The sequence below is a fragment of the Chelmon rostratus genome, chromosome 5, assembly GCF_017976325.1.
Source record: "Chelmon rostratus isolate fCheRos1 chromosome 5, fCheRos1.pri, whole genome shotgun sequence".
Classification (NCBI taxonomy): Eukaryota; Metazoa; Chordata; class Actinopteri; order Chaetodontiformes; family Chaetodontidae; genus Chelmon; species Chelmon rostratus.
The window spans coordinates 29,677,743-29,699,436 of NC_055662.1; the positions used below are offsets into that span (position 1 = coordinate 29,677,743).

The 21,694-nt window shown below is 44.9% G+C and overlaps 1 protein-coding gene and 10 non-coding genes across 17 annotated transcripts in view; 5 read left to right on the forward strand and 6 right to left on the reverse strand.

Annotated features, from left to right (window-relative positions):
- The window catches only part of cntrl (centriolin), a 22,323-nt gene extending 19,284 nt beyond the window's left edge, over window positions 1–3,039 (reverse strand). For 5 of the 7 annotated variants that reach the window (XM_041936930.1, XM_041936929.1, XM_041936928.1 and 2 more), the window contains exon 1: window positions 2,941–3,039. In XM_041936930.1, the coding sequence (XP_041792864.1) occupies window positions 2,941–3,036 (96 nt within the window). In that variant the 5' untranslated portion in view covers window positions 3,037–3,039. Of the gene's footprint in view, window positions 1–552; window positions 669–2,940 lie in introns of those variants that run through there. The other 2 variants (XM_041936931.1, XM_041936932.1) reach the window with 2 other exon arrangements.
- Window positions 3,040–7,305: 4,266 nt separating this feature from the next.
- On the reverse strand, window positions 7,306–7,378 carry trnaa-agc. Its single transcript has one exon. It is a non-coding gene; the product is annotated as a tRNA-Ala (tRNA).
- Window positions 7,379–7,957: 579 nt separating this feature from the next.
- trnaa-agc lies at window positions 7,958–8,030 on the reverse strand. Its single transcript has one exon. It is a non-coding gene; the product is annotated as a tRNA-Ala (tRNA).
- A 102-nt stretch (window positions 8,031–8,132) lies between these two features.
- Window positions 8,133–8,214, forward strand: trnas-gcu. Its single transcript has one exon. It is a non-coding gene; the product is annotated as a tRNA-Ser (tRNA).
- Window positions 8,215–9,711: 1,497 nt separating this feature from the next.
- On the reverse strand, window positions 9,712–9,784 carry trnaa-agc. The gene has a single exon. It is a non-coding gene; the product is annotated as a tRNA-Ala (tRNA).
- Window positions 9,785–9,874: 90 nt separating this feature from the next.
- Window positions 9,875–9,956, forward strand: trnas-gcu. The gene has a single exon. It is a non-coding gene; the product is annotated as a tRNA-Ser (tRNA).
- Window positions 9,957–11,608: 1,652 nt separating this feature from the next.
- trnas-gcu lies at window positions 11,609–11,690 on the forward strand. Its single transcript has one exon. It is a non-coding gene; the product is annotated as a tRNA-Ser (tRNA).
- Window positions 11,691–13,187: 1,497 nt separating this feature from the next.
- trnaa-agc lies at window positions 13,188–13,260 on the reverse strand. The gene has a single exon. It is a non-coding gene; the product is annotated as a tRNA-Ala (tRNA).
- Window positions 13,261–13,362: 102 nt separating this feature from the next.
- Window positions 13,363–13,444, forward strand: trnas-gcu. Its single transcript has one exon. It is a non-coding gene; the product is annotated as a tRNA-Ser (tRNA).
- A 2,015-nt stretch (window positions 13,445–15,459) lies between these two features.
- Window positions 15,460–15,532, reverse strand: trnaa-ugc. The gene has a single exon. It is a non-coding gene; the product is annotated as a tRNA-Ala (tRNA).
- Window positions 15,533–15,634: 102 nt separating this feature from the next.
- Window positions 15,635–15,716, forward strand: trnas-gcu. Its single transcript has one exon. It is a non-coding gene; the product is annotated as a tRNA-Ser (tRNA).
- Window positions 15,717–21,694: the final 5,978 nt, after the last annotated feature.

A 21,694-nucleotide genomic window follows, 5' to 3' on the forward strand; every position in this document is an offset into this window, starting at 1 on the left:
TATTACTGTAGAATGCTAACATTTGCTAATTAGCAGTAATCACAAAGTCCAGCTGAGCCTGATGTCATTCATTCTGCATGTATTTGGTTATAAAAAAGGTTAACATTAACATGTTGACCTGATGGTGGCGCTAGATGAACAGTCAGAGGATCAGTGAAGCTATTACAGTCCATCCTGAGGGGAACATGAACATCTGAACCACATTTCATCCCAATCATCAAACAGCTGCTGAGAAACTTCAAACTGACAGACAGACAGACAGACATGGATTCACGCTTCATGTTCGCAGAGTTAGAAAGTCCACACAGACAAACAGAGTCCACACTCTCTCCAACACAGATCACTACGTTCTGCAGAGATTTCATATGTTTTGTTTTCCAGCTGTGAGCAGCTCCTCTACTTACTGTGGGACAATGAATCCATGACAAAACAAGTGGATTTAATCTGCATGCTGACATGTTTTAACTGCAGTCGTCACTTTTCCAGTGTGGACACACCAAAACGAGTTAGAGTTGCAGTGGTTTAGACACTGAGAGGTGTTTGTGTACTCACAGCAGTCAGTTCAGACTCAGTCCTCCACCACAGAGACTACACAGAGCTGCTGGCTAACATCCTCCATGTTCTCCCTCCTCCTCCTCCTCCTCCTCCTCTATTACTCAGTAAACAACATCTCACCTCCTGCTCTCTGTGCTAAAAAACATTTACTTCTCCATCTCTGTGTTTTCCTCTCCTCTGTTCATCTCCGTTACAAACTTCTCTTCCTCTCCTTCTTTCTCCACCCGTCTTTGAATCAACACAGGAAATCTTACTCCCAGCGAATCAGAAAGACAGCTGCAGAGTGACAGCCCATCTTCTGTCCAATGGGAGTAAAGTACAGCTGGGAAAGTCCCGCCCCTCAGAGGGGGGATCCTGGAGGGAGGAGTCAGAAGTCTTAAAGAGACAGTCTGCTGCTGCTGTTTCTGCTGTCACTCTGAACAAACACTTAAAACAGAAGCATTTAGACACAAAACTCCAGTCACATATTCAGTCTTATTCCTGTCCGGGTAACTAAAGGTAACTAAATTTAGATGCTCTGAGGATGCTAACTGCCACGAGAATAATTCAACTGCTTCATGAAATACTGAGGAAACTCAGTATTAGCTCAGTTAGAAAAACCGAGCTTCCCTTTTTCCTGCTTTGCATTCATACTCTGAGCTGCATGTTTCTACTGTAAGAAACACAAAGAGGGAGTATAAAGTAGAAGAACATGATTGAATGAGAATAAATAAATGTACTTGGTAACTTTCCATCACTGAAGAAGATTCTGGTGGAGTGCATCACACTCTACAGGCAGATTTTTAGTGCAACGCTCCCTTAAAAGGATGGAGAATTAGTTCAAATGGCAGAGTGCTTGCTTAGCATGCAAGAGGTAGTGAGATCATTCTCCACAAATGTTCCACCTTTAACCCTTCTGATGTCTGATGTGAGAGCAGAGACTCACAAACATACGGAGAGTTCAAACAACAAGCTCAAAGAGATGCCAAGAAGCAGAGTTAATGTCAGCTCTCTGTGGCTGCAAACAAACTCTGTATGACAGAAACAAGCTAGTACATGAGTGGATGTGTTGTGCAGTCAGATGATACTGTGACTTCAGCTGTACTGACAGTGGGGCGATTCACTTTATTATTATTAGAAACCACTTACTGTATTTTCCGCACTATAAGGCGCACCTTCAATGAATGGCCTATTTTAAAACTTTTTTCATATATAAGGCGCACCGCATTATAAGGCGCATAGACAGAAACTACCGTCCTGTGGTGTCTGCGTTGCGTTATGCATCCACTAGATCAGGGGTCGGCAACCCGGATGCGGCTCTTTCATCCCTCTGATGCGGCTCCTGAAAATAATTAATGAGCATTTATTTAAAATCTATTTTATTTTAGTTTGTTCGTTTGAAACAAACATCGCGCGCTCACAGATGACAGCTGATCCTGCGTAAAGATGCAGGTGACGGCGCACAGCGCTGATGTGCAGACGCTGTGCGCTGAGGTTCAGCAGCAGAAATCACATTAACCACGTTTGATTCATATTTTAATTGGCTATTATTTAGCATGTATTCATATTTTGTCATTGTTCAGTGAAACAGTCATTTTATTATTCAGGTTGACAGCTGACTGCACGCAGCGAGTGGAACGCCCTTTACACTTTTACCGTTGTTACTTCGGCCACGCCCCCTGACTACGATAGCCATAATTAACCAATACTGATCCATGTAAAAGGTGCATCGGATCATAAGGTGCACTGTCGGTTTTTGAGAACATTAAAGGCTTTTAGATGCGCCTCATAGTGCGGAGATACGGTAATTAGTGGAGCTTGAACTGCTTGAACAGTCATAAAGTCAGTAATATGACATTGATCGTTTCAAGAAAAGATGTTTATTTGCATGTAGAACGGGGACGTGAGGTCCAATAATCAGTGGTCACTGGAGACACATGCGGAGAGGCTGTCCACAAGGACATGGAGGAGACAGGCAGTGGGAAAAGGTATCCTGCTGGGAAGTTTGTGGCTGTGCTCCCCCAGAGAAAAAATTTGCCACACAGTTCCATTTAACACAGTATCAGTTCAGAACTGAACGTCAGTACAGATCATTTGTTCATTCATTAAGCCCATGAATGTCTGTGTGGCTCATATGGAAACTGCAGCATTTTGGACTTTAAAATGATGACTGTGCAGCTGTCACGTCAATGGCCAATGAGGACGTCTCTTCTGTCCAATCACTGCAATCCTTATCCGTGATCGGATCACTCAGGTGTGAACAGACTCTCAGATCCATCCTCAGTGATCACAGCAGTGTCGGTGCTGCCTCAGTGTGTGATGTCAGTGCACTCTGGATCCTGTCGGGTACTCTTTTGATGTTACGTAGAAGACTGAGCAATGGACAAACCTGCAATAACAACTCACATGTTGTGGGTCTGTGGGGTTCAGCGTCAGTAGTTGTGTCTTCAGCTCTTCTGTCTCTCTCTCGAGCTCTCTGCTCTCCTCTGTCTGTCTGTCCATCTGTCTTCGTGTCTCATCAGCTTCGTCTCTCAGATGCTCCAGGACGGACAGTTTACGGAGAAGCCAACACAGCGCCTCCTGCTGAGTTGAGTTGAAAATATTGATTCAGTCCTCTGAGTCACCTTCACTTAATAAAAACAAGATAGTGGAGCACAGAGACCTTTGAATGAAAAGATGTTAATAAAACAGTGATGTATCAGGACGTATCAGGCAGAAATCACAGACACTAACTATGTTTTAGGTCAGTAATTTATGTTCATGATGTTTATTTATGTTAGTAATATCCTTCATACAATCATGTTAAAAAGATTTATTGAAAATTTAAAAAAACGTCCTTAGTTGTAAAATAAAGTACAAAACAACCCCTCCACCCCCTGCATGACACAGGGGGGCACCACCTTCAGCAACAGACTGCTGCATCCACTCTGCAAGAAGAGGTCCTCCATACCAACAGCTGTCAGGTTATTCAACTCAGGCATCGTACAAAAAAAAACAAAAAACTTCATTTTTTCCTTAAAAACTACACCTCTGCATGTATACTTTTATTTCCAGTGTGACACACATATATATTTATATTTATATTTTTCTACTGTGCAATAGAGCAGTGGTCCCCAACCCCCGAGTCCCTAATTGGTATGAGATTGGGGGGTTAGGGACCAAGAAATACTTCATTATTTCTGTTTTATTTATTATCTGAGTCTGAACAATCTTTTATTTTGAAAAACTACCTGATTCTCTTGGTTACATCTCGGTCATGAGCTCTCAAATTTAGCCCAGAACAGACGTGTTTGGAAAGTTTCTTTGCAAAGGAAAAGGCCCAGTGAAGAAACAGAAGAAGAACGACGACTTCCAAGAAAAAAAAGCTTTTAACAGACAACACCAGGAGTCCGACTGGAAATACGGATTTGTGGATTTGGTGTTGTCCCACACACCGAGCCGCTCTGCATCATATGCAGCGACCGGCTCTCTAATGAGGCGATGAAGCCTTTAAAACTGCTTCACCACTTGAAGACCAAGCACCCTGGATTAAAAGACATAGTGCTCTGTTTCTTTTCTTGAAAGGAAAAAACAGGAACACGAATGTTGTGTAGGTATATTTAGATAAAAGAGAAAGAAATGTGGAATTGCTGGTTCTGTCATTTATTTATTTATTTATTCCATGTGAAATTTTTTTAGAATTTCATTGGGGGGCAGAGAGGATGTTACCAGAGACTTTGATGTTATACTCATGTTATGTTGTTGGCACAATGTCACGAGGAAGCTGCTGATAAAGTTGCATACGAGTACACATTGGATTTACGTTTATTATTATATTTACAATATAAAGACCCCCCCCCTTCTGGGCCGCAGCAAAATTGGCAAGCGTTGACCAGTCCGCGGTGATAAAAAGGTTGGGGACCACTGCATTAGAGTACTGTTACTGAACCAAGTTACTGGGCTTAGCTTATCCATAGCAACCATATGCAATTTTGTGTAATTTTTCATATTTCTCAAGTACTTTCCACTGGCAATATATGTTACATAGTCTTTTTATATGTTCTGACTCCAGTCAGTGACTGAATAGATTATGTTCCCCCTGGTGGTGAGTTTGAGTTACTGCGGTTTTAATGACCAGGCACATTCAGTGTTCATGCTAAGCTACAAGTGCTCCACCACAGAGAGTTGGTTGTCTGAGCCTTGGAGTGGAACCAACAGTGAGTATAGATGCAAATGATTACTTAAGTTGTTTCGTGGCACTGTGATCTTGAAGATGGTGTTTGAGACATTTATTTTAAGTCATGAAAACTGTGCTAACTATGCGAATGCTAATCGTGAGGCTAACCATTAGCAAGAGGCTAGTTTAGCTGTTATGGCTAATTCAGTTCATTGTCAAGCCTCATTTGTGTTACAAGCTGCGTTTATGTGTGAACCAGTCTTGCTGTTTACTGTGTGGAAGCGTACTGTAAAAAATAAATAATGTGATGTGCTTACCTGACTTATAACCTAAAAGGAAGAAGAAAAGTGTGACCAGTCAACCATACTGTATATTTAATTTCAAATTGTAAGATTGTGTATATTCATTGTGTTGCAGTTTGACAAAATATAACTGAGAAGATTCAGTAAAGCAACTTCAGTCAAATCGACTGGGCCTCTCAAGTTTGTTCGCTATCTGTCAGCGAAGGAGAGCATAAAATGTACATATAAATAAAGATTAGACAAAAAATACAAAAAGAAATTCGGCGTGGTGCGGTCCAATGCACGATATCCGATAGCGTTCGGAACCTATAATCCTGAAATGAGGTATGTGGAGATGCACATTTGGTTGATGTTATTGTTGTGAAAAAGGTTGGTTTGACACTGGATGAACACATGACATTTAAGGAAGCTGTTAATGTTTTTGCTCAGTCAGCAGGCAGAGCTTTGGGATCTGTATTGAACAAAGTAAAGCATTGTGGTAATTTAGGATTCCATACTTATACAGAACTATACAATTCATGTGTCTGTCCGGTGTCTGACTATGCTTCTGGTGTTTGGGGCTTCCGGGAACATACATGTTGCAACACAGTGCATTATAGAGCAATTCGATCATTTCTGGGAGTCCATAAATTTGCTTCTGTCTTGGCCTTTACTGGAGATATTGGATGGGAACCTCCAAACATCAGACATAAATGTCAAATGCTTCGTCTCTGGAATAGACTGGTGAAGATGCCCAACCAGAGAATCACAAAAAAGATATTTAATTGGAGCATCTCCAATCTTCACCCCTGGGCTAATGAGCTAAAATCTTTATTTCATTTGAATAATTCATCATTTATTTTCTATAATAGGTTATGTTGTGATATTCAGGAGATGAGGAGTAACATGTTTCTTAAGTTTATAGAAAAATGGTCTGTTGACATTTGGTATAAACCAAAATTGCGTACTTATTGTCTTATAAAGGACAGCTACTGTGTGGAACCTTATGTGCAGTATAATTTAAGCAAAAGACAGAGATCCCTGTGTGCACAGTTACGCTCAGGAACATTACCATTAGCTATAGAGATTGGAAGGTTTAATGCTACTCCAGAGAAGGACAGACTTTGTTTGAGAATGAGGTTCATTTTCTGTTTTACTGTCCTGTATACGCAGATATCAGAGAGGTACTTTTCAATAAGATGTCCTCTGTTTATTTTGATTTCTTTTGGTTGGATGACCATGAAAAACTTGAACTATTTTTCAGAAGGGGAACCTTTTTCATGGCAAAATGTCTTTACCGGGCCTGGAATAGAAGGCAAGATATTTTGTTTGAGAACTGAGCAGCAGAATTATTGTTTAGGATGTATTGCTGCAATGTCAGTATATTGGTGTCTTGTAAACCCATGTGGGTTGGGCACATTTGTGTGCATGACACGAAAATAAAGAAATCAATCAAATCAATATAGTCAACTTCTTATTTTGGATTTGGATTTTTTTATTTTCCATTGCCTTTACTAATGCTATTTTTACTGTACTGTGACACCAAATTGCCTCAGCTGAGGATTCATGAAGTTGATCTTATCGTATTAACTTTGACTATTACAGAAAAAACAATCACCAACTTGTACTGTCACTTTAATTTGATGCTCCCTTGATTGTTTAGCCTGATTTTGTTGTTTTGTTACCCTCTCTTCTGAAATCAAACCTCAGCCCCGTAATGATTGTTTGTGTGTCCATTACCTGTCTGTGTGTCTTGGTTTCCTCAGGCACTGGCTGTTCAGCTACCAGCTGTGGCTCTGACCGACGACTCAACTGAAGGTCAGCCGCAGCTATATACACACACACACACACATTTTATTGTAAAACAAAGAAAACATCAGACAAGGTGGAGTAGTGGTGAGAGCAATGGACTGTGAATTCGCTTTCACACTAAGTGAGGGATCGACCACTTGACCTGATTCCCATCTGAACAGACATTGCGGTGGACCACGACTTGAATTACGTTAAATGTTGCTAGCTTTATGAAAACACCCATGGGGATCACATGCCAGAACATGGTCAAAGGTGATGAACCGATCCATTCGCAGCGAGCAAATCTGGTTGCCAAAACATTCTGGGAACAGGATTTGTTGGCTACAATAAATAATACAACAGAAACTGTAATAATTTAAACCAGAGATCAAAATAACCAGGATGGCTGGCACTGTTTCAGGAAGTGAGATGAACAGCAAACAGCACCGTCTGAGTTTATTCACTGGATGTTTACGCCATTCATCCAATTAATGAAGTCACGACTCATTATCTCTCAAACCAAGAGACCAAACTAAAGTCTTGTGGAGAATGCGGGCATCGATCCCGCTACCTCTCGCATGCTAAGCGAGCGCTCTACCATTTGAGCTAATTCCCCTGTGATCTCACCTCCCATTTCGAGAACAGCGGAGTCAAAGTCAACCCCATTCACTTTTGATGCGACCGTCCCGCGTGGTCACCGTGACAACTCTGAACAGAGGGGGACGTCTGAGACACCACCTATCTCCCACATACAATGCCGTCCTTTCATCTCTCCCAAAAAGATTCAAAGATTTAGCCTCTGAGGATAAACAACAAAGCCATTCACGCATGGCTCCAGGAGCCTCCCAATGACAACAATGGGACACTAACGAGGCAAACGACTGTTGTTGACATCCAAGGGTTGCACCCTACCCCACCTTAATGGTGGGATCGTTTGCCTCACAATAGAGTGATACCATTCTTGGTTTTGGGGGTTGGCCTCACTCAGGGGATAATTACTTGAACCTAACACCATTGCATTGGACTAGAGCTGTCCTGTCTAGTCTGGTTGCGCATGAACTGATGAAGCCTGCTCGGGTGAGAGGCGAAACATCTTCTAAGACAAACAGACATTAATTGGATGCCCCCTAAAGCATCCAATTAATGAAGTCACAACTCATTATCTCTCAACCCAAGAGACCAAACTAAAGTCGTGTGGAGAATGCGGGCATCGATCCCGCTACCTCTCGCATGCTAAGCGAGCGCTCTACCATTTGAGCTAATTCCCCTGTGATCTCACCTCGCATTTCGGGAATAGCGGAGTCAAAGTCAACCCCGTTTACTTTTGATGCGACCCTCCCGCGTGGTCACCGTGACAACTGCATTTTGAAGACGAGGTGGCCGAGTGGTTAAGGCGATGGACTGCTAATCCATTGTGCTCTGCACGTGTGGGTTCGAATCCCATCCTCATCGTAGTGCTGTTATCTTCCATATTTACTTGACATCAAGCTGCTGTGCTCTTGCTTACCTCAGCCATATTTACATGTCATCAAAGCTCCCATGCTCTCACTTACATTTAATACGTAGGACCCTCGTGTGAATAAATGGTCATTCCCGGTGGTCTGTTCGGTTAGAAGTCAGCGCACTTATGGCCCTGTGGCAAAACCTACGGGATTCTGATAAACAACCCGTGCTATGGCAGTTGCCAGACACCAGGATAGACTCAACAAAGTATGCTTTAGGTTGCCCAAGACCAGGATTGGATTAGTGCCACTAACCCAGTAGAACAGTAACAAGGGACACTTTCCTGCACTCGGTGGATGTGCATCAAAGTTCTCTGAAGCACTGGTAAAACTGCAGGGTGACGAGACTAAATGGGAATGAACTTGTCCTGTCGGATCCCTGTAGCTGCCGGGGTCCAACCACCTGCTACCGTTTGTCCTGCTGTTGCTCCACAGCAGCTGGAAGGACACATGTTTTGTCTACCACGTGGCAGGCGTTAACTAAAAGGAAAGCAAGTGCTGATCCTTCTGACGCCCCAGCAGCTCATCCTCCAAAGAGACAGCTTCTTCCAGAGAATCCCTCCACGGGCCCTTCTTAACAGGATTGTGGAGGAAGTTTAACGACCACAACTGACATTCATGATCGTACACGGAGAGCTACATTTGCCAACCTTGAAACCAGAGATCAATGTAACCAGAATGGCTGGCTTTGTTTCAGAAAGTGAGATGAACAGCAAACAGCACCGTCTGAGTTGATTTACTGGATGTTTACGCCGTTCATCCACGCATTACGGATGGCACAACACAGAAGGGCTAACTCTTCAGGGCTGGACTCAGCTGTTTACCTGCATCTCAAGGAGAAAGCACACTCCTTTGAGGATAAAAATGTGCATATGCTGGACAGAGAAGACAGATGGTTTGAAAGAGGAGTACGAGAAGCCATCTATGTCAAGGTTTGAAAAACCAACTCTGAACAGAGGGGGAGGTCTGAGACACCACCTATCTCCCACATACAATGCCGTCCTTTCATCTCTCCCAAAAAGATTCAAAGATTTAGCCTCTGAGGATAAACAACAAAGCCATTCACACATGGCTCCAGGAGCCTCCCAATGACAACAATGGGACACTAACGAGGCAAATGACTGTTGTTGACATCCAAGGGTTGCACCCTACCCCACCTTAATGGGGGGATCGTTTGCCTCACAATAGAGTGATACCATTCTTGGTTTTGGGGGTTGGCCTCACTCAGGGGATAATTACTTGAACCTAACACCATTGCATTGGACTAGAGCTGTCCTGTCTAGTCTGGTTGCGCATGAACTGATGAAGCCTGCTCGGGTGAGAGGCGAAACATCTTCTAAGACAAACTGACGAGGTCCAGTTGCGAACAATTGAATGCCCTAAAGCATCCAATTAATGAAGTCACGACTCATTATCTCTCAACCCAAGAGACCAAACTAAAGTCGTGTGGAGAATGCGGGCATCGATCCCGCTACCTCTCGCATGCTAAGCGAGCGCTCTACCATTTGAGCTAATTCCCCTCGGATTTCGGGAATAGCGGAGTCAAAGTCAACCCCATTTACTTTTGATGCGACCGTCCCGTGTGGTCACCGTGACAACTGCATTTTGAAGACGAGGTGGCCGAGTGGTTAAGGCGATGGACTGCTAATCCATTGTGCTCTGCACGCGTGGGTTCGAATCCCATCCTCGTCGTAGCGCTGTTATCTGCCATACTTACTTGACATCTAGCTGCTGTGCTCTTGCTTACCTCAGCCATATTTACATGTCATCAAAGCTCCCATGCTCTCACTTACATTTAATACGGAGTGTGAATAAATGGTCATTCCCGGTGGTCTGTTCGGTTAGAAGTCAGCGCACTTATGGCCCTGTGGCAAAACCTACGGGATTCTGATAAACAACCCGTGCTATGGCAGTTGCCAGACACCAGGATAGACTCAACAAAGTATGCTTTAGGTTGCTCAAGACCAGGATTGGATTAGTGCCACTAACCCAGTAGAACAGTAACAAGGGACACTTTCCTGCACTCGGTGGATGTGCATCAAAGTTCTCTGAAGCACTGGTAAAACTGCAGGGTGACGAGACTAAATGGGAATGAACTTGTCCTGTCGGATCCCTGTAGCTGCCGGGGTCCAACCACCTGCTACCGTTTGTCCTGCTGTTGCTCCACAGCAGCTGGAAGGACACATGTTTTGTCTACCACGTGGCAGGCGTTAACTAAAAGGAAAGCAAGTGCTGATCCTTCTGACGCCCCAGCAGCTCATCCTCCAAAGAGACAGCTTCTTCCAGAGAATCCCTCCACGGGCCCTTCTTAACAGGATTGTGGAGGAAGTTTAACGACCACAACTGACATTCATGATCGTACACGGAGAGCTACATTTGCCAACCTTGAAACCAGAGATCAATGTAACCAGGATGGCTGGCTTTGTTTCAGAAAGTGAGATGAACAGCAAACAGCACCGTCTGAGCTGATTTACTGGATGTTTACGCCGTTCATCCACGCATTACGCATGGCACAACACAGAAGGGCTAACTCTTCAGGGCTGGACTCAGCTGTTTACCTGCATCTCAAGGAGAAAGCACACTCCTTTGAGGATAAAAATGTGCATATGCTGGACAGAGAAGACAGATGGTTTGAAAGAGGAGTACGAGAAGCCATCTATGTCAAGGTTTGAAAAACCAACTCTGAACAGAGGGGGAGGTCTGAGACACCACCTATCTCCCACATACAATGCCGTCCTTTCATCTCTCCCAAAAAGATTCAAAGATTTAGCCTCTGAGGATAAACAACAAAGCCATTCACGCATGGCTCCAGGAGCCTCCCAATGACAACAATGGGACACTAACGAGGCAAACGACTGTTGTTGACATCCAAGGGTTGCACCCTACCCCACCTTAATGGGGGGATCGTTTGCCTCACAATAGAGTGATACCATTCTTGGTTTTGGGGGTTGGCCTCACTCAGGGGATAATTACTTGAACCTAACACCATTGCATTGGACTAGAGCTGTCCTGTCTAGTCTGGTTGCGCATGAACTGATGAAGCCTGCTCGGGTGAGAGGCGAAACATCTTCTAAGACAAACAGACGAGGTCCAGTTGCGAACGATTGAATGCCCTAAAGCATCCAATTAATGAAGTCACGACTCATTATCTCTCAACCCAAGAGACCAAACTAAAGTCGTGTGGAGAATGCGGGCATCGATGCCGCTACCTCTCGCATGCTAAGCGAGCGCTCTACCATTTGAGCTAATTCCCCTCGCATTTCAGGAATAGCGGAGTCAAAGTCAACCCCATTTACTTTTGATGCGACCGTCCCGTGTGGTCACCGTGACAACTGCATTTTGAAGACGAGGTGGCCGAGTGGTTAAGGCGATGGACTGCTAATCCATTGTGCTCTGCACGCGTGGGTTCGAATCCCATCCTCGTCGTAGCGCTGTTATCTGCCATACTTACTTGACATCTAGCTGCTGTGCTCTTGCTTACCTCAGCCATATTTACATGTCATCAAAGCTCCCATGCTCTCACTTACATTTAATACGTAGGACCCTCGTGTGAATAAATGGTCATTCCCGGTGGTCTGTTCGGTTAGAAGTCAGCGCACTTATGGCCCTGTGGCAAAACCTACAGGATTCTGATAAACAACCCGTGCTATGGCAGTTGCCAGACACCAGGATAGACTCAACAAAGTATGCTTTAGGTTGCCCAAGACCAGGATTGGATTAGTGCCACTAACCCAGTAGAACAGTAACAAGGGACACTTTCCTGCACTCGGTGGATGTGCATCAAAGTTCTCTGAAGCACTGGTAAAACTGCAGGGTGACGAGACTAAATGGGAATGAACTTGTCCTGTCGGATCCCTGTAGCTGCCGGGGTCCAACCACCTGCTACCGTTTGTCCTGCTGTTGCTCCACAGCAGCTGGAAGGACACATGTTTTGTCTACCACGTGGCAGGCGTTAACTAAAAGGAAAGCAAGTGCTGATCCTTCTGACGCCCCAGCAGCTCATCCTCCAAAGAGACAGCTTCTTCCAGAGAATCCCTCCACGGGCCCTTCTTAACAGGATTGTGGAGGAAGTTTAACGACCACAACTGACATTCATGATCGTACACGGAGAGCTACATTTGCCAACCTTGAAACCAGAGATCAATGTAACCAGGATGGCTGGCTTTGTTTCAGAAAGTGAGATGAACAGCAAACAGCACCGTCTGAGCTGATTTACTGGATGTTTACGCCGTTCATCCACGCATTACGCATGGCACAACACAGAAGGGCTAACTCTTCAGGGCTGGACTCAGCTGTTTACCTGCATCTCAAGGAGAAAGCACACTCCTTTGAGGATAAAAATGTGCATATGCTGGACAGAGAAGACAGATGGTTTGAAAGAGGAGTACGAGAAGCCATCTATGTCAAGGTTTGAAAAACCAACTCTGAACAGAGGGGGAGGTCTGAGACACCACCTATCTCCCACATACAATGCCGTCCTTTCATCTCTCCCAAAAAGATTCAAAGATTTAGCCTCTGAGGATAAACAACAAAGCCATTCACACATGGCTCCAGGAGCCTCCCAATGACAACAATGGGACACTAACGAGGCAAATGACTGTTGTTGACATCCAAGGGTTGCACCCTACCCCACCTTAATGGGGGGATCGTTTGCCTCACAATAGAGTGATACCATTCTTGGTTTTGGGGGTTGGCCTCACTCAGGGGATAATTACTTGAACCTAACACCATTGCATTGGACTAGAGCTGTCCTGTCTAGTCTGGTTGCGCATGAACTGATGAAGCCTGCTCGGGTGAGAGGCGAAACATCTTCTAAGACAAACTGACGAGGTCCAGTTGCGAACAATTGAATGCCCTAAAGCATCCAATTAATGAAGTCACGACTCATTATCTCTCAACCCAAGAGACCAAACTAAAGTCTTGTGGAGAATGCGGGCATCGATCCCACTACCTCTCGCATGCTAAGCGAGCGCTCTACCATTTGAGCTAATTCCCCTGTGATCTCACCTCGCATTTCGGGAATAGCGGAGTCAAAGTCAACCCCGTTTACTTTTGATGCGACCCTCCCGCGTGGTCACCGTGACAACTGCATTTTGAAGACGAGGTGGCCGAGTGGTTAAGGCGATGGACTGCTAATCCATTGTGCTCTGCACGCGTGGGTTCGAATCCCATCCTCGTCGTAGTGCTGTTATCTTCCATATTTACTTGACATCAAGCTGCTGTGCTCTTGCTTACCTCAGCCATATTTACATGTCATCAAAGCTCCCATGCTCTCACTTACATTTAATACGTAGGACCCTCGTGTGAATAAATGGTCATTCCCGGTGGTCTGTTCGGTTAGAAGTCAGCGCACTTATGGCCCTGTGGCAAAACCTACGGGATTCTGATAAACAACCCGTGCTATGGCAGTTGCCAGACACCAGGATAGACTCAACAAAGTATGCTTTAGGTTGCCCAAGACCAGGATTGGATTAGTGCCACTAACCCAGTAGAACAGTAACAAGGGACACTTTCCTGCACTCGGTGGATGTGCATCAAAGTTCTCTGAAGCACTGGTAAAACTGCAGGGTGACGAGACTAAATGGGAATGAACTTGTCCTGTCGGATCCCTGTAGCTGCCGGGGTCCAACCACCTGCTACCGTTTGTCCTGCTGTTGCTCCACAGCAGCTGGAAGGACACATGTTTTGTCTACCACGTGGCAGGCGTTAACTAAAAGGAAAGCAAGTGCTGATCCTTCTGACGCCCCAGCAGCTCATCCTCCAAAGAGACAGCTTCTTCCAGAGAATCCCTCCACGGGCCCTTCTTAACAGGATTGTGGAGGAAGTTTAACGACCACAACTGACATTCATGATCGTACACGGAGAGCTACATTTGCCAACCTTGAAACCAGAGATCAATGTAACCAGGATGGCTGGCTTTGTTTCAGAAAGTGAGATGAACAGCAAACAGCACCGTCTGAGCTGATTTACTGGATGTTTACGCCGTTCATCCACGCATTACGCATGGCACAACACAGAAGGGCTAACTCTTCAGGGCTGGACTCAGCTGTTTACCTGCATCTCAAGGAGAAAGCACACTCCTTTGAGGATAAAAATGTGCATATGCTGGACAGAGAAGACAGATGGTTTGAAAGAGGAGTACGAGAAGCCATCTATGTCAAGGTTTGAAAAACCAACTCTGAACAGAGGGGGAGGTCTGAGACACCACCTATCTCCCACATACAATGCCGTCCTTTCATCTCTCCCAAAAAGATTCAAAGATTTAGCCTCTGAGGATAAACAACAAAGCCATTCACGCATGGCTCCAGGAGCCTCCCAATGACAACAATGGGACACTAACGAGGCAAACGACTGTTGTTGACATCCAAGGGTTGCACCCTACCCCACCTTAATGGGGGGATCGTTTGCCTCACAATAGAGTGATACCATTCTTGGTTTTGGGGGTTGGCCTCACTCAGGGGATAATTACTTGAACCTAACACCATTGCATTGGACTAGAGCTGTCCTGTCTAGTCTGGTTGCGCATGAACTGATGAAGCCTGCTCGGGTGAGAGGCGAAACATCTTCTAAGACAAACAGACGAGGTCCAGTTGCGAACGATTGAATGCCCTAAAGCAGGCATGTCCAAACTATTCCATAAAGGGCCGTGTGGCTGCAGGTTTTCGTTCCAACCAAGGAGGAGCACACCAGCTTAATTAGCTGAGCTCAGTCTTCAGCTGATAACTCAGTGATCCCTTGATGTTGATTGGCTGGCCTGGTGTGCTCCTCCTTGGTTGGAACGAAAACCTGCAGCCACACGGCCCTTTATGGAATAGTTTGGACATGCCTGCCCTAAAGCATCCAATTAATGAAGTCACGACTCATTATCTCTCAACCCAAGAGACCAAACTAAAGTCGTGTGGAGAATGCGGGCATCGATGCCGCTACCTCTCGCATGCTAAGCGAGCGCTCTACCATTTGAGCTAAGGAAGTTTAACGACCACAATTGATATTCATGATCGTACATGGAGAGCTACATTTGCCAACCTTGAAACCAGAGATCAATATAACCAGGATGGCTGGCTTTATTTCAGAAAGTGAGATGAACAGCAAACAGCACCGTCTGAGTTGATTCACTGGATGTTTACTCCGTTCATCCAATTAATGACGTCACGACTCATTATCTCTCAACCCAAGAGACCAAACTAAAGTCTTGTGGAGAATGCGGGCATCGATCCCGCTACCTCTCGCATGCAAAGCGAGCGCTCTACCATTTGAGCTAATTCCCCTGTGATCTCACCTCGCATTTCGAGAATAGCGGAGTCAAAGTCAACCCCGTTTACTTTTGATGCGACCCTCCCGCGTGGTCACCGTAACAACTGCATTTTGAAGACGAGGTGGCCGAGTGGTTAAGGCGATGGACTGCTAATCCATTGTGCTCTGCATGGTTGGGTTCGAATCCCATCCTCGTCGTAGTGCTGTTATTTTCCATCTGCCATATTGACTTGACATCAAGCTGCTGTGCTCTTGCTTACCTCAGCCATATTTACATGTCATCAAAGCTCCCATGCTCTCAGTTACATTTAATACGTAGGACCCTCGTGTGAATAAATGGTCATTCCCGGTGGTCTGTTCGGTTAGAACTATGCGCACTTATGGCCCTGTGGCAAAACCTACGGGATTCTGATAAACAACCCGTGCTATGGCAGTTGCCAGACACCAGGATAGACTCAACAAAGTGTGCTTTAGGTTACCCAAGACCAGGATTGGATTAGTGCCACTAACCCAGTGGCACATCGTGCTTTGTGGTTGATGCAATCTGAACTAGACAGTGTGATAGCCACAGGAATCCAAGAACGACTGGAAAGACGGACAGTCTGGCAAGATGATCACTGACTCTGCAGGATTTCCTGCAGTTGGTGGGTGTGCATCTTCGGGATTTCCTTTCCTCCAAGTGTTAACTAAAAGGAAAGCAAGTGCTGATCCTTCTGACGCCCCAGCAGCTCGTCCTCCAAAGAGACAGCGGACAGAGATGAAGAGCTACATTTGCCAACTGAGCTCAATGTAAGTAAAATGGCTGACTTTGTTTCAGAAAGTGGGATGTCCAGCAAACAACACCTTCTGAGTAATTCACAGTACGTTTAATCCGTTCATCCAATTAATGACGTTACGACTCATTATCTCTCAACACAGTGAGGTGAAGTCTTTTCACCAATGATCACTGAAGGTATTTCTGTCCTGACCTTTACTTTGCTGTGTTCTGCAGTCTTCCAGCAGGGGGTGTGACGACTCCATGTCAGTGTGAACATCTGCACTCTCCTGGGTCTGCGGGGTGAAGGGGGAGGAGTTTTGAGAAGTGGAGGTGATGACTGAAGTTTCAGCCACAGAGTCCACAGTGTCAACTTCCTGGTGAGACAGACAAGTGTAAACAGTTTAACACAAGTCTAATTCAGATCCCTGAGTGGCGTGTTGGGGTTATTTGATCAAATCTTAATTAAATCTCAGAATAAATAATGTGAGCCAACAAGGTGATAGATCAACCATCGGCACCTCAGCTGAATCAGAGAGATTGTGGTGACCTCTGCTCTGAAGGCTGTGTTTCGTAACACTTCCAGATGATCTAAACTCTTCTGTTTCTGGAGGTAATTCCACAACAGAGTCTGTATGTTGTGTTCCTTTCACTTTCAGCCAAACACACACGACAATAGACAAACGTGCTGCAAGTAGCACAGACGACAATGGCTCTGCTTCCAGGGGAAAAAACTAACACGTGATGAACTTGGCTGGGACACACTTGTTGCCATAGTTACTGAACATACCTTTTCCATAACTTTTAGCAATTAACTGTGTGGATTTTGTCTGATTATTTGAATTAGCAGGCCAGTAATGGGGACAAGGCAAAGGCTAGGTTAACAGATATCTGCAGTAATGTCTGAGTGTGTTGTGAGTATTTGCAGGACATGTGTCAAACTGATGAAGATGTTTCCTTCATTTGCTTGACTTTTGTCTGTTTGCATGTGTTTTCTTAAACTGCAGTGCATTGAGCTCTCTTACGAGAAACAAATGTGACACAGACAAATTCACTACTCGTGTGTATTAACAACTTTATCTGGAAACTTCAATGTTCTCATCATTTTTAGGTTTTATATTTATGGAAAACATATCATCCACTGTGTTGTTGTCTGTATTGGTCATAAATTCAGCATTGGACCATAAATACACACAGCTGTCTGAAGTGCGTGTGTGTGTGTGTTTGTTACCTGCAGGCTGCAGGGGGGCAGAGGCCTGAATTTGGCGTCTATATTGTGGAACGTCCACTCCTGCTCCAGCTCATAAAGTCTTTGAAAGGCTCCGGTCAACTCGGCCGTTGTCTTCTCCAACTGAAGACACGCAGAAAAAGCTTTTCTTGTCAAACAGCTTCAGGAAGTGTCGAGTTTGAATTAGCCAGAGAAACATTAGAAAACACACAGCAAACAGAACGCCATGCCAAGTTAGTGACAGACAGAAGGGACAAAAGATAAAGAGGAAACATCCGACATTCAGCTCTGTCATGTCTCGTTCTAACAAAGGTCGTGTTCAGTATCTGACAACATTATTCACTTTAGCTTTTTTTTAGAACTGACAACAGACATGCTGAACACATTAAACATGGCTGACAACCACACACACACACACACACCGCAGGACTGATTTTAAGTTTTAATGTCCACTAAGACAACTCCTGTGTTTCACCAGCTACTCAGGTGCAAACTTCCCTTTTCTCTCCCTTTAATATTGGACTAAACTATTAAAGGTAATGTAAATCACTCAGCGTGACTGATGCTCATACTGCAGTTACAGGATTTGGTTCAAATACCTCAAATCTCTGTATCAGCCCAGAGATTCTACCTGCCTGACTGCATCAACAGACAGCTACGAGGTGGACGTCATGTTTGTGAATCTACCTTCAGCAGAGAGGAAACGACTGAAGGAGAAGAAGAAGAAAGCAGGACAGCTCTGGAGAACAGCTGCAGGAGACGAAGAAGAGAGACAGACGGGAGGATTTTGGAGGTCAGAGGTCAAACACATTTCCTCTCAAGAGGTCAGTCTGTCCAACGACTGCATCAAAGACATAGTAATACATATATATGTACATATACAGTGTGTGTGTGTGTGCATGTGCGTGTCCTACCAGCTGACTCTTGGTCTGTAGCTCTTGCTCCAGCAGAGTGTGTGTGAGTTGTTGTGTTTCTGTCTGAGCCGTCAACCTTCGGATTGTCTCCTCCTGCTGGTGGAGTCGAGTCGCTGCGACCTGCTGCTCCCTCTGCAGCCTGCTGAGCTCTGATTGGCTGCTGTCCGCCTCCCGCTGCAGACGCTCCAGCTCCTCTGATCACAAACAGCAATGAAAACAGCGTTTGTGTCTGTAAAATCAAACTACTGTCCCGCTGTTACATCACAGGTCTTCTGGCGTGTTCGTTTGATATGAAATGACAAACCGGCGCCGAAGCGCTGGTGGGCGTGTCCTCTCTCCTCCTCGGTGATCGCCAGGTCATCCAGCCTGTCCAGAGTCCTGAGGTGGTAGAGCAGGAAGAGGCGTGAGTGCTGCAGTGAGCAGGCGGGGTTTCCTGACACGGAGAGCTCTGATAGGCTGCTCAGAGAACGCAGTCTTGCGAACTCGTACAGCTGCAAGCAGAAACGCACACAGAGACACAACTAAAGTCATTCATCAAGAAAAATACCAGCCTACTATTCTCTGATTCAGGTTTTCTGTTATTCTCTGGTTTATATCACAGTAAACTGGACATGTTTGTTGAAGATGGACTGCAAACGGGGCATTTTTCACTGCTGTCTGACATTTTTAAATAAGAGAGGAAGTACAGACACACACTGTGCTGAAATAAAGAGGGCCTCCACCAATCAGAAGAAACTATTACATTTGTATGAAATATATTAGTGTTATTAATTTCAGAGTGAAGCTGCATCACACACAGAAAGCAACACATTAAATGAATTTAACCCCGACCCGAACCCCCCCCCCGCATGTACTTACAGAGGTGATGAGGTTGTGCTGCAGGTGAAGTGTGTGCAGTGACTGCAGTTTCTTCCCGAGCCACATGGGAACATGGTCAATCCTGTTGTAGGACAAGTTCAGATGTCGCAGACTGGACATGAGTTCCAGTCCTTCAATCCTCCTACACACACACACACGCACACGCACACACACGCACACACACACACACACACACACACACACACACACACACACACACACACACACAGCAGACAGTTTGCAGTGGAAACGTGTTTTCTCGAGGCGGCGAGCCTCACAGATCCTCACACATCTTTTCTCATGATGAAGACCAGGAGCCCCGGGCACAGATCATTATGTTTCAGGGTGAAGACGTGGTGTGTGCGAGTCTCACTGGATGTTGTTGTGGGCCAGCTGCAGCTCTCTCAGCTGAGTCAGAGTGTTCAGCCTCTGCATCTTCTGGATCATGTTGTGGTTCAGCTTCAAAATCTCCAGATGTTGACAGCCATGGAGGTTCTCAATGAACTGAAACACACACGCACACACAATGATGAAACTCCAACTCAACCAGAAGAAACGTTAGCACTAGTAGTATCAGTAGTATCAGTAGTATCAGTAGTATCGGTAGCAGTACTAGTTGTAGAGGTGGCAGTGGACACAGTAGTAACAGTATTAGTATTGTCACTAGTAGCAGTAATAGCAGTAGTAAGAGCTGAACGGGTTGTGGTACTTGCAGTATCAGTTTGTTCTGACCTTGAAACGCTTTTCTCCAGTTGAAGACGACAGATTCAGGGATCGAATCAGAGCCAGAGACCGACGACCAGTCAGCTTCAACAACAGCTCCTCTGTTATATACCTGACACCTGACAGGAGAGGAGGAGCAGTGATTAGACACCAGTGTCTTCATGTGAGTGATGGGATGTTAAAGCTTTGTGTCCTCCTCTACCCCCTCCGTTCCCCTGGGAGTCGGCACCTCCTCCTGTCTCGCTCTGCACCTCCATCACTGGACAAGACAGCTGGACAGGCTGAGGACGGACGAGAGGAAGACAAGGAGGAAAAGTTAGAGAATATGTAGAGAGACAGGCGGTGAGACAGGTGATACACGGTGTACGGAGAGGATGGTGAGACTGGTGGGAAGACAACCAGAAGGGCATTGTGCTGTATTCTGACATCTAACATAACCTGATGGGGTCTTGTAAGTATTCAATATATTTGAATTAATGAAACATTGAATAAATCCAGAGAAAACATGTAACCATGAAATAATGATCCAAAAACTTTCAAAAACTACCAAAGCTCATGTTTATGAAATATTATTTGCATTCTGATTGGCTGTTGCTTTGACCTGAATATAGCTGCCACTTGTCTTAATTAATAAAGTGTCATTATAAACTAAAATGGTCACAGCAGGAGCTTTTTGCCATCTGACTTTGGATAAAAGAAGTTAATACAACCTGCTGAAATTAAATAAATGTATAAAATGTGAAACACAAAAACACTTTATTATAGTTGAGTTTGAGTTATTATTTAGACACTTAAATCTGAACAACCTGTGTCTCAGTACTTTCTACTACATGCATACATACATACTATTCTCCGTCTTATTTTACACTCATTTTTTTCTGTTTTTATGTCCATTTCAATTCCTGTATGAACGGTTCTGTACAAATAAAGTTTCTTATAATAATAATTATTATTACTATTATTATTATTGTTATTATCACTTGTCAGCACTGAAAAATCCTAATGACAGAAAACTGTAACTCCATTGACCCGAGGATTAGCCTGCTGCGGCTTGTGAAGACTAGCTAGTTAGTAGCTAGCAAGCTAAACTAGGTTGTGAGGAGTTAACCGGATAAAGCAACGTCCATAAATAACCAGTGAAGCGTTTTACTGGGCAGACTGGTCTGACACACTCACACTGACTCACTGAAGTCCTCTGTCCTGGGTTAGGACCTTAGCAAGCTGGTAACGTTATCAGATAATTAGCTTTAGCCTGGTTAGCGTGCCACTGACGCTATTTGGTCACCATAGAAACCCAAAGCCACACGGCGCTTCAACTAGCGCTAACTTTAAACTCAGTTAGCTAACAGTTTCTTTAAGCAGCGTACACCGGTCAGACCGGGCTTCTAAACACATGAACCTGATGACCGAGACAACCTGACGGTTAACTTTAACGTTAACGTTACCTGTGCTAACTTTAGTCAGGTTGGGATAGTTAATCCTCGGTCTCCATGGGAACCCGCAGATATGAAGCCGGTTTAATAAAGTTAGCGATGTCGACAACTTCGGACAAAACCCTCTTCCACTTGAAACCACGACGTGTATTTGTTTGAGCTCGACGAAACAGAAATAACGAGGTGTTTCCAGAGAAAAGCCTCCTGCAGCAGGCGACCCCCCCGCTTCCTGAGAGCTCGAGCTGCAGGTGGATGTTGCCTTCAAG